Source organism: Crocuta crocuta, unplaced genomic scaffold, assembly GCF_008692635.1.
Source record: "Crocuta crocuta isolate KB4526 unplaced genomic scaffold, BGI_CrCroc_1.0 scaffold340, whole genome shotgun sequence".
NCBI lineage: Eukaryota > Metazoa > Chordata > Mammalia > Carnivora > Hyaenidae > Crocuta > Crocuta crocuta.
In genome coordinates, this window is record NW_027530642.1 from 3,892,603 (window position 1) to 3,909,273 (window position 16,671).

The window sequence follows — 16,671 nt, forward strand, 5'->3', positions numbered from 1 at the left end:
GCAGTCTCCTCAAAAACAATTTTTACTTGCATTTAAATACATTTTTTTTGTCTTAATAAGTTTTTGTTTTTTTACTTTGTATTTTAACTCTTGAACTTGTAGGGATTTCCTGCAGAATTTGCCATGTACTTAAACTATTGTCGTGGGCTGCGCTTTGAGGAAGCCCCGGATTACATGTATCTGAGGCAGCTATTCCGCATTCTTTTCAGGTCAGTTTTTAAGGTGGTTTTAAGACTGAAGACTCCAGGGAGGGAAATCAGTCAGATCCACCCAACACATCTGGTTTGGGATGGAGAAACAGTGTACTCAAACTCAAAGAATCTCACCTTTCCATGATAATTGTAATTCGTGTTGTAATTCAAGTGACTGTTGTGACCCTTGGAACTCTCCAACTTAGCTATAGAGCCCAATTTAATATCAAAACTAATAGCAATTTAAATATGAGATAGTTATGGGTGTATGATTGTGTGGAGGCAGGCTGCATTCTCTAGGGTTCCCTAGTGCAACCCAGAATTGGTCTCGAGTGGATGGAGGAGGGAGATAGAATACATGTGGCTGGAAATCTTAGTTGAAAGAGAAGAATTTGGGGTAATTCTCTAAGCCCAGGAAAGACTTCTTTCCAAGCCATCAGCATCCCCCACCACCACCCCCCCACCCCACGCTTGCATTTTCATACCCACTCTGATATGTTCTCAGAAGGTGCTTCCTATGTGAGTGTTTCCCTAGGTTATTGACAGCTTGACTGTTTGTTGTTCATGCTGCTGGTGATTCCCACTCCCCTGCCTCTTTCAAGAAAGTTTTTAAAAGTCAGCTTCTTTAAGGAGAGGGAGGGAGGCAAACCACAAGAGACTCTTAAAATACTGAGAACAAACAGGGTTTATGGGGGTGGGGAGAAGGGGAAAGGGGTGATGTGATGGGCATGGAGGAGGGCACTTGTTGGGATGAGTACTGGGTGTTACATGGAAACCAAGTTGACAATAAACTATAAAAAGAAATAAAAGTCCGCTTCTTTTTGAAAAAGGAGATTAATTCTTACTGAATACACCAGACCGAAGCGTGGTGCCATCATTTTCCTCCAGTTGTGACTTGTAAAAAGTGAGATTAACGAACTGAAGAGTAAAAAAGTCATGTGTATGGAAAGAATTGTTTTCAGAAGCTACCATGATTAGGGAAAATACTACCATTTTTCTAAAAATTGCCCTCCCTGTTTTGGAAGTTCAGTAGAGTGTTTACCCGGACTCCATTATTGAAGGATTAACACATCACTGTGTTTTCCAGGACTCTGAACCACCAGTACGACTACACGTTTGATTGGACAATGTTAAAGCAGAAAGCAGCACAGCAGGCAGCCTCTTCAAGTGGGCATGGTCAGCAGGCCCAAACCCCCACAGGCAAGCAAACTGACAAAACCAAGAGTAACATGAAAGGTTAGTAGCCAAGAGCCAAGTGACGTGACAGGGAACAAATTGAACACAAAATTGGGTAATTCATTCATTTCTAACAGTGTTAGATCGAGGAGGTGGTTTTGAAATAAATAAAAATTTGGCTCTGTGTTTTTAAAAAAAGACGTCCTTGGAAAATTTGACTACTAACTTTAAACCCAAATGTCCTTGTTCATATATATATGTATATGTATTTGTATATACATATATGTGTGTATATATTATACCATTTCTCTTGGGATTTTGGGTCATTTTTAACAACTGCATCTTTTTTACTCATTCATTAACCCTTTCCAAAATAAACATTTGGTGCTGGGAGTATGGTATACTCAATCAATCCAAAATCCTAGACCTAACACTTGTTGATTTTTTAATAATGAATCTGGTTAGCTGTGGTATTTTGACTTTTAGACTAACAGTGTTGAGTTTTTTCTGCATGTTAATGCTTTAGCATTTAAAATGGCAAATTGTGACCATGACCTAATTTCCAGAGGCACGTCTGGCATTGCCCTCAACGTGTCTATCTTCTCAGTTGCGGAGCATCTCGTTTATGTCCTTAAATGCTCAAAATGACTGAAAAGCTCGACACATCTTTCCTAGTCAAAAACCAGATCTCTTTTAGTTGCTATTTAACTACATAGGTTCTTAATTTTAAAACATGTGTTTTGTTTGGGGCTTTCTTTTATGGAACCTTGCAAATATTCAGGGTCTGGGGATTCATTGTGGAATTGAATTCTGCAGTGAGGACTTGCAAATTGGAGGGGGGAGAAAAAAAACCCGGGGCAAATGCCACTGAACTGCTCGTCCGATTCCTTCCTGTCTCTGGCACTCTCGGTGCCACAAAGGAGTAGAACTGTTAGGGCACGTTCTGGTCACTGTTGCCATACAGTTCTACTCCTGGATTTCATGGGTTTTGTTTGCTTTTATTTCCCCCCGTAGCCCCCTTTCTGGGGCTTACCTCCTGCTATCTGCCTACCTTCTAGAAGGGGGTGGGCAGGTAAGGTTTGGTTTTTGGTTTCTAGTTACTTCATTTCTGAATGACTGCTCTCGTCTGAACTTAGTCTTCTTTGGTCCATATTTTTAGTATTGTGTTTCAACAATTTTGTAATTGAAAAATAGACTCCAATCTGAGGATACTTTACAAGAAGTAGAATCACTGGTGTCATCCTCATCCCAGCAGCTCATCTATTAGGAATGGAGTTGAGATTCTTCCACATTTCTATATTGGGGAAGGATTCACAGTTGAAGGCTTTAATGTACAGGGGGGTTCTTAAATGATGAAATTTCAGCCCAGGATGACAAATGCTGACGCTTGCCTCTGCCTCTCAGTTGGGACTTAATTGTCCCTTTTGAGTGTTTTAATCATTGTCTTAATGATTTAATCATGGCCCTCTTGTTTTAATCAGGGCCTCTTAATGAGAGTAGGTAGCTAGCTAGTGTCACTTGAGAAGTGGTCCTGCCAAAATAACTATGTCTCTGAACTTAGGACTTGTTATACCTGACATCTATAGGGTATTTGCTCCCCCCCTTCCCCCCCCCTTAAAATGAAACCAATTTTTGCCTAAAGCTAGCTGGGATAATAGGATCATCACGAGTTGCAGTTTCTAGACCTAAATTTAGATTGAAATCTCATCTGACCTAGAACATTTCACTTCAGGCATTCAGCAGCCTTCAGAAAGAATTCCCTTATTTGAGTTAGTTCCATTGTTAGTTTACTGTGTGTCTCTTTCTCAATAAACAAGCAGAATTTTTGTCCTGCCTTATCTAGGTCTTAAAGATGAGAAGTTGGATCCACTGAGTTAGTATGTTTCCTTGAAAAAAAAATTGTAATTAAACTTAAGTTTAATCCTTAATTTTGTATTGTAACTTTTTCATAAGAGCAACTTAAAAAGTCTTATACAACTTTCGGGGCACCTGGCTGGCTCAGTAGAGCACGTGTGACTCTTGATCTCAGGGCCTGAATTAGAGCCCCGCATTGGGGGTAGAGTTTACCTAAGGGGAAAAATTTTATAAAAATTTCCATGGCAATAATAGACACAGGGTGTATATAAATTATTACATAAACATCGACTTGTAAAATATTTTAAAAATTGGATTTTTCATAAAATGCATCACTTACCATTGACTTCTTTCAGAGAAAGGAGACATTTTCAGGTGGTATATTTTGATTCCAAGCGAAATACTGCTTGCTACTAAAATGTCCCATGCCACAGAATACAAACAACAGAATTGTGTTTGATCTTTGGCTTCTTCTTTTATCTCGGATCTAGAACTTCGTGTCCCAGACAGATCTCACATGAAACCCCCTCGGTATAAAGCCATGAAAAGTGGGGCAGGTTTGAGCATGGCATGAAATAGGTATGGGGAGCATACTTCCCTAACCCCACCTGTATTGTCTGGACCATCTATTAAGAAATCTATGAAGTCTGGAGTTTGAAGACAATCCCTCTAGGTTACTCACTCCTGATTTCAATCTCTAAGTAAGAGGGGTGTTTAAAAGGATATTATGCTTTTAGAGTCCACTACAGTCATTTTTTCACTCAAGGAAGAGCTCATGCAACTCAACTCTACTAATTCCAAGAAATCCTTTCATTGATGATAACATCATATAGTACATTTTTCTAGTTAAAACTTTAGAAAGCACTTTTTAAATGTATCCTATCAGCTTTTATGCACGGAATTAATAGTCTCAGAGGTTTTCCAAACCAGAGAATTCGGTTTCTTAAATGAGTCTTCAGCACGTAGAACTGTATAGTACAGGGATATCTATTCCTGGAAAAATCCCATAACTGGTTGACGAAGGTATTTTACATTATTAGTTTTATATTTTGAAAATTTTATATCGAATGTTTCTTCCATGGAAAGGTGTAATAAGTTGCTTCAGCAGTTCACTGAGAATGTCCAAACTGTTTTTAAAGTCTGACTTACTCAACTAAGATGGGTGTATTGTGTGTAAGAAACTTCTAGTTACTTTTCTAAAGAAAAGATCTTTTGAAATCCTCCATTCCAAAAGACCAAGAAATGAGGCGTTTCTTGTTTCTTGTAAAGCCCACTATGATCTGTACTAATTTTCAGTGCTCATGTACTGCAAGCTTTTAATTAGTTTTTATACATGTTAAAAAGAAAAATAAAAGATTCACATCTGAGGCCCTTCCAAATTCATTTCGCTTCCTTTTATTCAACTATATGTGATTATCAGGAAAGTTTACAAGACTGTAAGAAGTACTAAAGGAAACGGAAATATTTTTAGGACATATTTTCAGAATCCGGTTAAGTTCACCATTTCTTTAGTTGAGCTCAGAGATGGGGAGAATTACAGAACGTGGTAGCGAAGCCAAAGTTGGATCCTCACATAATTCTATTACCATCTTAATCTCTCTGTTCGCTACTCCAGCCGTTGATACTAAACATAGTTCTATCAGAGTCACATACATGGATGTCAGATTGTTGACAGACAAAAGGATAGAAATATTTTTCCATCACATTCTCCTACCATGTCCATGGTCTTCCTTGAATTATCTTCCGGTATTTACTGGGATTCACCTACCATTTATGTCTAGCTTAACTGTTTCTGACTTCACCAATTGCTGCTAGGTACGTGGCTGGTCACTCAGCAACGTAACCCAAATCACAGGGGAAGACCTTGAGATAATCTGGAGACTGATCTTCTCTGAGTACATTCAATCTAAAGAAGTGCCAGGGAGCTGCATCTGCGTGCTGAAATTTTTGTCAGCTTTTTTCACTGTGGACAGTACAGCTGGAGAGAAAAGAGCTCCATAACCCAACGGGAAATGAAGAAGAGTGTGCAAGAGTTGATTCGTGGTCATCTGAATGAAGCTCACATCTCCAAGGCTGGCTGGACTTAACAAACATGAACTTGTCAGACTGTCTGGGTGATACTGCAACAGTCCGAAGACCTAGAGGAGTACAGCATTGCTATGACTCAGTGGTGTATAATGCAGACCATCTACCAGTTGGGAGAGGAATCAGTTGTAACAGGTATTTCAAAGTTCCACCACCTCAGAATTCTGTCTTAGGGAAGACCAAAAAAAAAAAAGAGAGAGATACCAGTCTGGTTTTTTTAAATGTAGTTTAGGTGGTAACGTGTGTAGCTTGTATACATAAGTCATCATTTATCTCATTTGTAGTGGTAAAAATAAAAATTATTTACTTTATCTTTCCTAACATTTTTTAAGTTTAGTTTAGGAAAAGTTATTGTAGTGGTTTTTTTTTTTCTTTAACTTTTATAGTGCCAACCTGATTCAGAATTCTCCACGTTTGATTATGATTTCTGTGCAACCAAAAACAAACAAAAAACAACCTACACGGGCATGTTAACTAATAATAGGTGGCATTACATCATGAATATGAATATTCTATTCAAACTACTTTTAAAAAGTTATGTCTTCTACTATGAAAGGATACTGAAAATTCATAAAGCCCACCACAGACTTCCAAGACTTACTATTACATAAATATCCCTTCGAACTACTTTGTGGTTCTAGTTTGAAGAAAAAAAAAAAAAAATCAGGGACATCTGAAGTGAATTCATAAATAAGAGGCAATATATACTTTTCAGATTTTGGATAAAGAAGTAGAATCTCAGTTACATAAACTTTTTTTTTTCCTTTTGCAGATTTGAAAGAAACTTAAATGTAGCTATTAACTCACTGATTACAGTGATGGTCCTACTCAGTTTTGACTTTGCTTTTTCCTCTTTTCTTTTTTTTTTTTAGGAACAGAGGGATCCATTCCTTATTTTAACTGTTGTTGCAGTGAAGATGGGTGTTTGGACTTTTAGAAGCCAGGAGACACCACCTAAACTACAAGATAAAAACCAAGGACTCAATGCACACTGGAAAAAAGAATGCTTAGCACTTGAAGATTGAATGTTGAATGCTCGCCGAATGCTCCCATTGAGATTTTTCCTAAACAGACTTGAGTAACATCTTAGGATAAACATTGATCCCTGGGTGGAGTATCCTACCATTGGCCAATGTGAAGAGTTAAATCTGGTTTGTCTGCTTTGTTCCACCAGGAATATTTTTAGGCTACCCTTTATCTGATTCCTAAGCAATTGTAATCATTAACGGACCGAGTAATTTCTCAAATACCAGATTAAAAGATGAACAGATACAATTCTTAACCTAGGTCTAATTTTTATCCCTATTAAAGACACAAGAGTTTTTCTAATATTTTAACTCACAATGTAACTGATGTTTCCTTTTTAGTTAGTGATAGTGGTTTCTATTTTAAACTTTTGATATTCATCGTAGTAATTAAATTATTCAATATAATGTGATTGCATAGCAAGCTGGGATAAACAGTTTTAGTAGTTGTGTAAACATTTTTCGCTACCATATTTAAGAGTAATTGCAGGACTTGAAATCAAATGCTCGTGAGGGTAAGGGTCATCTCTAATTAGCTAATTTGTAGTTTTAATTTGCTCACAATATTCTGTATTTTAACTGTGGAATTATGTTACAGATATGGTCTTTCTTTAAAGTTTAATTCGAGTTTGGTCTGACAGCCTTTTCTTCTTATGCTTACTTTGCTAATTCTCTTTAGTAATATACACCAAATAGATAATACTCCTTGTGGTGAAGATCGTTTACAGAAAGTTTCATAAGTTTTCATTTTTGGCATTTACTTTATGAATTTAGTACTTGGGCAGGCAACAGAGGTTTATTTTGTGCCTGCTCTGTTAGTCAACATAGAGAGAAAGAAGTGTACAGCACTTCTTTGTCCTCAGAGTTTTAGCACAGTATTTTTTTAAATGAATGAAGATGACTTTCTGCACTCAAATGAAAAAAACTCCTAGTTAACAAGTGATACCGTATTTACCAAAAAATGATATTTAAATGTTTGGTGTTATCTTTGGGGGGAAAGCATAAATTTTAGAAGCATATTATTTATCCCAAAGCCCATTGGAGGTGGTCCAGCAAATGTTTGAGAAGCACAGGAGAAGTTTATGATTAATAAAAACCAGGTTTCCATGCTGAATTTACAAGTGAGAGATCAGAGTGGGCTAGGAAGAGCTGTAATGAGGCCAGCTCTAGGGGTTTGCAAGGGGGTGAACCAAGGGGCATGGACACCTCAAGGGAGGGCTTTTGGTGAGAAGAGGTGGTACTGATGGGGCTTTCATGTTTTTGGTGAGTCATAGGCATTTTTCCTTTCTGCCTTGAGCCATAGATAAAACTTGGAGGTAATAGAGGTAAACGTTTGCTCTAGTGGCCTTTTGCCACAGAGGGGAACATGCAGCTGTTATTACCTGAAGCTGGACCTGAAGCTGGTTTCTGTTCAAACCTGCCCATATGTGGACGTCTTAGGAGTCTTGATTGTGGCAGAGGAGGGTGATGTTTACAGGGTGGGAAGGCTTACAAAGTAAATAAAGCCAAAAAACAACAAACGCCTCACTTGGTTAGATTTTCCAATCCGGTGCAAAGCCCACCTTTTTTAATGTAATTGATGGAAGTAAAACATTTTTAAAGGTATGAGGTTTCTGTGATAAAAATCATATACTTACCGGGTCTATGGGCTATGGGATAACTCAGTTGTGTCTTGAATACATTTAGTTATCAAAGCTTGTCATTCCTTATTTGTATCAGAAATAATGTACAGAAATGTTCCTGCACATAGATCATTGAATCCTGCACAATGATTAAAGCTATACATTGTAGTTTTTAAGGCAACGCAATCTTATTTTTCATAGTTTGATAAGTATTTGAACACATTGTATGCTCTAGGTACTAGAAATCTAGAAATAAATAAAACAGGCGCATTGGAATTCCCAACAATTCTCTGGCCTGAGAAGCGTATGCTGACTGGGAAGGCTTTGATTGACTGCACACCACTCTTACCTAAAGGCATCCAGAACAGAGAAGGTTTTGTTTGTAGTTTTAAGATGAGCAGTCACTTTCAGATAGATGAAAATAACACGAGGCACCATTCTAAAGTAATTATTAGCCCAGTTCCACCCAATTACCCAATTTTGGGTGTGGTTTTTAAGAAAATCTTTTTTAACTTGAGATTTTAACATTCTTTTTTTCTGTTTCAATTTTTTTTTTTAAACAGGTTTCTAAGCATGAATCAAGGAACAGAAGAAGCAGAGCAGATGATCGGAGCAGCATTTGTTTCTCCCCAAATCTAGGAATTTTAGTTCATATGTACACTAGACAGTGGTTGTGAACAACCATTTACTTGGTGTAAAGAACTTAATTTCAGTATAAACTGGCTCTGGGCAGCATTGGTGATGCCGTGTCCCGAGTTGTAGCCGCTGTAATTGTGAATATTAACTGAGATAGTGAAACATGGTGTCCAGTTTTCTATTGCATTTTTTCAAGTGGAAAAGTTCACTAAATGGTTGACACACACAAATTGGTGGAGAAATTGTGCATATGCCAATTTTTTGTTAAAACCTTTTATTTTGAACTATACTGCTTTGAGATCTCATTTCAGAAGAACGGCATGAACAGTCTTCAGCCACAGTTGTGATGGTTGTAAATGCTCACAATTGTGCGTTCTTAGGGTTTATCCACCCCTGGGGTTTGCAAGTTGTTCACTTAAAACATTCTTAAAATGGTTGGCTTCTTGTTTGCAAGCCGGCTTGATATGGTAGCTACCAAAGATTCCAGTGTTTGAGCGTACGGAAGACTCTGCCTGCTTACCTGTGCTAGAAATAACAGCATCTAAAGTGAAGACTTAAGAAAAACTTAGTGACTACTAGATTATCTTTAGGACTCTGCATTAACTCTATAATGTTCTTGGTATTAAAAAAAAAAAGCATATTTGTCACAAATTTAGTTAACATCTTACAACTGAACATGTATGTATGTTGCTTAGATAAATGTAATCACTGTAAACATCTATATGATCTGGGATTTTGTTTTTATTTTGAAATGGGAGCTTTTTTGTTTACAAGTTCATTAAAAACTAAAAACCGTTTCTGTAAGGAAATGAGATTTTTTTTAAAACAACAAAAAAATGCCTTGCTGACTCACCATGAAATCAAAATCTCCCCAATTTTTTTAAATAGACTACTTCAAGCCATTTGTTACATATAGTTCCTTTGCGATTCATTTTAGATTTAGTGTTACAACTTTTCCTCCGATTTTTTTATTTAAATTTTTTTTTTTTTTATTCCCTGAAGGGGAAAGGCATTCTTTTATTTTTCCTTTTACAATGACTTGCCCGTACAATGCCTAGCGCTGCCACGGCCAGGAGTTGGTGTTTGTTCTGACTCCTGCAGGGTCTCATACTCAGCAGCGCTGGACTGATTGTGCAGAAGAATGAAAGCGTTAAAGGGTTTAACTACCATTCTGTAGCTTTTCTTTAAGTTCCTGGTTGATTTGGCTTTGAGCAGATTGGTTCTTAATCTTGGAGAGTATCCCTCCAGGTGAGGTTCCCATGATCCCTGGCCCTCCCCGCACCCCATTCTTTTCCCTACATTCTCTGTGCGCTTCTTCTTAATCTTAAAGGCGCTCTTCTCTTTCTTCTTTCCGATCCAATAGAAAGAAAAATTTATTGACCGTAATTCTTTAAATAGCGTAATTTATTCATTTATAGCATGTCAGGATTAATTAAAAGAACCTTTGTCTGAAAATGCTGCCAGGAACCTGTTGTAAATGTAGGTATTTTGTAAAATAACCTTGAAACTGTAAATTGACAGGTTTGTTCCGATTGTGTCAGGTTTGTTTCCTTTCTCTCTTTTTTTAATCTACTTTAGCAATAATTAATTCCATGCTCACCACATTCTGCTATTAAAGAATATATTAGCACCCTCCCACTGCAGACATCTTAATGAGTGCAAACTTTTGGGGTAGGCAGCTTACTTGTTTCTTTTCTATCCACCCATGTCAGTTAAGGTATTTGTTTCTTGACTAATAAACCCTTTGATACTTTTAGCCAGAAATCAGTCTCATAAAGCTATTTTTGAGTATAGTTTGTGTAAAATAAAAATGTTTAGCTTTGGTAATAACTTTTCCGAGCTGAACTGCCTCTAGCAAGATATTTTTCAGTGCTTTTATTTACTATGCACTTAGACTATGCACTTTTTCTGAAATATTTTTGTAACACTTAACTTTTTTGTATNTAAAAATGTTTAGCTTTGGTAATAACTTTTCCGAGCTGAACTCCCTCTAGCAAGATATTTTTCAGTGCTTTTATTTACTATGCACTTAGACTATGCACTTTTTCTGAAATATTTTTGTAACACTTAACTTTTTTGTATTTTTGCCATTTGAAAAGGTTGTGGTGTAGTTGGTCTGTAATTAAGTTGCAGATTTAAAACTGCTGTTAGCTTTGTAAATCAAAATATAGGTGTTCTTGTCCTGGTATATCTTCATTCCATCTGCAGCTGGAGCTGGAATCCCATTGATCTTCTAGCTACCATTCATTTTCTTCACAGTTCACAAAAGAAGAATGTGAAATTCAGTGAATGCTGTTACTAATCCTGTCGGGAGATGAATCTCATTTCACCAAAATTAAATTATGTTTTTCCACTAAAATGATGATACAAGTTGAAGACACATCACTCTGAAATTGGAAGACCTCACCACTTAAGGCTCCGCAGTGGCTTAATCAGCTGAACTCTAGGTTACTACTCTACTTTGTTCACCCGTCGGGGGTGCAGTTTTTTTAAATGTTGGGAGATGGCCATTCTAACTACTGTTGAATGTCTCTGTTTTGGGAAGGTATAACAAGAAAATAAAAAAGAATATATATGAAGGGAGAGACTGCTTATCTCCTCCCATACGGTTGTGCTCTGGCTCCTATGGCCTGCAAATGGGATTCTGGAGGTTGCGTTGACTATTACTTTCCATCAACAAATAGCAAGAGATTTTCCTATTTCTACTAGTTCTTGCAATGCTATTAAAATGTTTCAAGTGGAGAATACTGTAATGATTATAAACTTAATTCCATTATAATAAAAACAGCAAACAAGATTTTAGAGACCAAGTCAATAAGCTAGTTCTCCCTAACATTTGCTGAAAATACAGAGAATGGGTTCTTCTGGCTCAGGTAGAATGAACCGTAGGGCCTCTAAGAAGGGTGCCCTGGACTTTCCTTCATCTCAGCTTCTGAAAATTCAGTGGTCTGACATAGGCCCTTCCTGAGCCAATGGGTATATAGCCATGTTTTGGGTTTTCTCCTTGTTAGTTTTTAAACAGATAAGCATGTGATTAAACTGTCATATAGACCTACTGGTCTATATGAGGTACATAGCAAAGTGTCCTTAAACAAGAATTTATCTCCGATCTGCTGTCCCCTTTGAAGCGAGACCCTGTGAGACTATACCTTGACAGGGTTGTTTTTGTGCTCTTCTCATCTTTTAAAATGGCCAGATGAAGATGAATCGAGAGCAAGCTGATCTCATCAGTCTTTGCAGCATCAAACAGTACATTGTTGAACTAAAATGACTTGTTTTCTGAAATGACTTGCTAGACCAGTTATGAGGACATAGGCAAAAGTAATGACAATCTCGAACAATAGAGCTAACAGACTAGCTGTCCGCGTCATTTTTCAAGTTGTTGGTCAAATGGCATCGTGTCTGTTGCTTGAGGTTGTGGACTCACAGTAACTAAATTCCACAATGAGAAGGAAGAGTCTCTGCCTTGTTGTGAGTTAGGAGAGGCCTCTTGGGAATTTACACTTGTTTCTGTTTGGCCTCTGCTGTTTCTCAGCCTGGCACGGTGACTTGGTTCCTTCTACCTTTGCCTGTACCAGATCAGATCCCTTGAAGAGGATTTTTGGGGAACTGCTGCTATTGGCTACTGTGTCTTCCTATCTGGATCCAAATCCTGAAGAAATGTCTGTAATGGTGATTTGAAGTATTGGGGCAGTGTTGAGTTCATTGGCGTCAGTACCACCTGAGCCAGAGCACCCGACCCCCTAAAGGACTTCTGAATGGAGAGAAGAGTAAAGCGGAGATGCAGAAAGTGTCAGAGTGGCCAGTAGATTAGATCCATGTCCTTCACGGTGACGAGGCCAACCCGAATATGTAGGGGTTGTAGTTACTCATCTTGTATTTAAATTCAGGATTTCTTATTTTGCGTGGCCATTTGTCACTCCAGTCGTGTGTTTTTATAGGTGAATATTTCGATGCAGAAGGGTTTGCAGAAATGAACTGTTTCAGCCTTGCAGTGCACATTCCAAGCTGATTTTAGACTGTCCAGAACTGTGCCAGCTATGGGGAATTCAGAACGTGACCAAGACCATCCTCCTATCCCCCCTTTTTAATGTTTGTTTAATTTTGAGAGAGAGAACCCGCGCCAGCAGGGGAGGGGCAAAGAGAGTGAGACACAGAATCTGAAACCTGCTCCAGGCCCCAAGCTATCTGCACGCTTGAGCTCTGAACAGTGAGATCATGACCTGCGCTCAAGTCTGACACTTAACCGACTGAGCCACTCAGGTGCCCCCAAACCATTTTTAACAGCTCAGTAGAAGAAAGGAGACCTCAATTTTATATCACTGTAACCATCGCTAAAGAATAAACATTTGGGTGTTATGAGAGCACCTAATAGGGACATGAACTGTCCTGGAGTCGTAAGGCTTTTAGGAAAGAAGTGTAGACAAATGGAGCAGCAAATGAAAGATCTGAAATAAAGATGGGACTAGTTATGGAAGGTAAAAAGTAGTGAGTAGCTGCAGGACTATGAAGGGTATGGATAAATTTCGCATGCCCTTTGGCGGGATCACTAAGTGTGGGCAGCCCATTTAAGCTGTTGTAGGGAGACCAAGGCCTTTCCATGAAAGGGAAAAGGCATGGGAAAGCCGTGACAGACTCCCAGGAGACCTTTACAGTCCTATGTTTTAGCACAGGCACAGGCTGTGGGAGGATTAGATCAACCGGTGGTAGTGGGACAAGGACAGCGTGGAATCTGCAGAGCGTGCCCCATTCTGTCAAAATCCTTAAAAATACTGAAGCATTGGATTTACTGAAGGAAGTATTTGAGAGGAATTTATGGTTCAGGTCCAAATCTCCGTCCTCCAGCATGGTATCTTATTTGGAAGAAATAGGGAGAGATTCCATATTAGGATGAAATTTAGCAGCTGCATGAAACTACTTTCAGTTACTAAACCCTCAAAAACTGCCTATAGCAAAATTTAAATGTTTATACATTTCTTTGATGCCATTAAAGATGTTAATGCAGGGACGCCTGGTGGGGCAGGTCAGTTGGTAGAGCATGAAGCTCTTGATCTTGGGGTCATGAGTTTAAGTCCCATGGTGGGCATAAAACTTTTAGGTTAATGTTTATTTTTGAAAAAGAGCACGAGCGGGGGAGTTGCACAGAGGGGGACAGGATCTCAAGCGGGCTGCCTGCTGACAACAGTGTCCCATGCCGGGCTCGAACTCGGCAACCGTGAGATAATTGCACTGAAGTCAGATGCTCAACCTGAGCCACCCACGTGCCCCCATACATAGTTTACTTTTTTTAAAAAGCTGCTAACAGATTGTTTAAGCTTTATTCTTAAAATAAAAGTTTTTATCCCTTTTCATTGATGAAACAGTGACTTGCACATTTATCTGCTAAATATCACAGTTCAAACTTTACCAAGGCCAGAGCTAGGTTATGTCAGTGAATGGAGTCAAAGCTGTAGAAATAGCCTGTATTTTATATAGGCCTTCAACCTGCAAGGTACTTCTTAACGCTTTTTATTTTTGATACATAAGGAGTATGTACTACTGGCTGGCTCAGTAGGTGGAGTGTGCGACTCTTTATCTCGGGGTCAGGAGTTCATGGCCCACATTGGGCATAGAGTTCACTTAAATTACAAGAATAGTACAATGATTTCCCCTTTAAGCTCAATAGATTCAACTATTGTTTATGTTTTGCCCATTTAATGTGTTGTTTGCGTATCTTCTTTTTTAATCTTTATTTTTGAGAGAGAGAGAATGAGCGAGAGAGGGTCAGGGAAAGGATCCAAAGCGGGCTTTTCTTCACTGACTGCAGAGAGAGCCCCATGAGGGGCTCAAATCCAACAACCTCAAGATCATGACCTGAGTTGAAGTTGGAACCTCAACCTACTGAGCCACCCATGTGCCCCTGCACATCTGCTCTTCAAACATACACTTTTTAACCATTTGAGAGTAGGTAACCTAAATATTTTAATGTAGATTTTCTAAGAACAAAGATAAACTATTAATCGTGGCACAATTATAAAAATCAACATTTTAAGACTGAACCAGTTTTCATCTAACCCCAGTGTCTTCAGTAACACTTCAGATTGTCCAGGCTCCAACACCAGGGCCATGTACTTACTGTACTGAGTTGTGTCTGTTTTTTAATTTGGGACAGTTCTCACCCTTCGTTTTTCATGACTTTAGTGTGTGTTTATTTTCCAGCCGTGTTCACTGAAGGCCTGGAACTCGCGCTACTAAAGTAGCAGTGAGTACACCGGGTGCCCAGGTCTTGATTTCTTGGAGAAGTATCTGACTTCAGGGCTGGGGTAGAGAAACTGCAGGATGAACCTGGAATATTCTGTTGTGCCAGAAAGAAAGGAAATTGCAAAAAATGTCAGGACACTGGAGCCACTTGGAACGTTCCTACTGGCCAAATGTGTATCAATTATATGAAAATGCCGATAACAACATAGCATTAAATACCCATGGTTTCCATATTTGTATAAAAAGAGAAAGGAAAGCTTTTAAGAGAATGTCTGCTGATAAAAGTAATGATGCATTTGAAAAATCATTATTTTACTGGAGGGAGCAAGTGCAAGTTTGATAATCAAGAACATTTACATTGTCAAAAGTACTACTTGCCAAGTAGTAGTATGCATTACTTACCAAGGAGCATTCTAGAAAACACCTGGCCTGGGTATTCCATTGGAAAAGTGGTGTGATCATCTCTGCTTTAAAGACTGAAATCTAAATTTCATAGAGTGTCCTGCAGAATTAAGGAATTTAAATCCATCTAGAACGTCACAGCTGTCAAAAGTATGTACATCATGTCAGTCCTTAATCACGAAACAGTTACTGTTCTTTCCATTAGAAAAGTGGGATTACCCAAGATGTGACAGCTGTTGGGTTTTATAAAGCAAGACCTCCGCCTGGTTTCCTTTAGTTTTAATGTGGTTAGACCCTGGTGCCCTTTCCTTTTAAAATTTTATCACCATTTGAAACCCAGAGGTTAGTAATATTAACCATTTGTTGAAAGCTATATGTCCGGCACCTTTCTAACATTAATTTGCCTGCTTGTCACAGCTTTCCGTGAGGTAAGTTCTGTCTCCCTTTTGTTTTTGAGGATACTGAGGGCTGCAGGAGGTGCTTTATGTTCTTGTAGTTTCTCAAATAAGAACTTCGCTTTCCCCCCTTAATTTATATAGTCTGTATGTATAATCTCTCTTTTTTTAATGTTTATTCTTGAAAGAGACAGTACAAGTGGGGTTGGTGGCTGAGGGGGAGACAGAATCCAAAGCAGCCCCCAGGCTCCGAGCTGTCCGCACAGAGCCTGACGCGGGGCTCAAGCAGTGAGATCATGACCTTAGCTGAAGGTGGACACTTAACCGACTGAGCCACCCAGGTGCTAATCTATGTATCCTTAAATGAGTATCGAATAGGATGGCAGCCTAAGAGTTAAAATTCAAAACAGTGTCATAAAAGGTTTTTCATAATCATGTTATCTACTCAATGTTGGCTATTAGTCTACTTGAGTCCACAATTAGGACCAAATTCTAGATTTTTTCTTCAGTCTCTTGGAAATCCGTTGATGGAAGTGAAGCCCCAAAAGAAGTACAGATGTACTGAAATTACCACAACCGAGACTAGAACCCACACCAAAACGTTCTTTTCTGAGTGGTGCTCACCATTAAACCAAAGGAATTCTTTTGTAAAATGCATTTATCAGCCAACTTTACCTAGTTCTCACAAACTACCTCATTTGTGTGCTAACGATTGAAGAAAACCCCAGCCAATTTTGCTACTACCCAGTCTTACTAAAAACTGAAATTAGTTTTTTGGAGTAAGCTCAGAATGAGTGAGGTGTAGTGTAAGGTAGGTTTTTCATATCTAATCCAAGAATGAGATGCATTAATAAAATCACATTCTGTTCAATAAACAAGTTTGGTCAAGTTAGTTTTCCTTGGGGTTGTGAATATTTCATTTACATTTTTGGAGCATTTTCGTGTGACCAAGTTTGTGTAGGTTATTCTAATATACTAGTACATTCCCTGAAAGGGGTTTCTCTCCCTGCACCCCTCCCCCCCCAGTACTGTAGTAATCCTGATA

The 16,671-nt window shown here is 38.6% G+C and overlaps 1 protein-coding gene across 4 annotated transcripts in view; it reads left to right on the plus strand.

Annotated features, from left to right (window-relative positions):
- The window catches only part of CSNK1A1 (casein kinase 1 alpha 1), a 46,499-nt gene extending 37,113 nt beyond the window's left edge, over window positions 1–9,386 (plus strand). Inside the window, exons 8-12 of one of the 4 annotated variants that reach the window (XM_077769026.1) lie at window positions 103–209; window positions 1,279–1,427; window positions 3,211–5,441; window positions 6,179–6,457; window positions 8,517–9,386. In XM_077769026.1, coding sequence (XP_077625152.1) covers window positions 103–209; window positions 1,279–1,427; window positions 3,211–3,245 — 291 coding nt within the window. In that variant the 3' untranslated portion in view covers window positions 3,246–5,441; window positions 6,179–6,457; window positions 8,517–9,386. Of the gene's footprint in view, window positions 1–102; window positions 210–1,278; window positions 1,433–3,210; window positions 5,442–6,178; window positions 6,458–8,516 lie in introns of those variants that run through there. The other 3 variants (XM_077769024.1, XM_077769025.1, XM_077769027.1) reach the window with 3 other exon arrangements.
- Window positions 9,387–16,671: the final 7,285 nt, after the last annotated feature.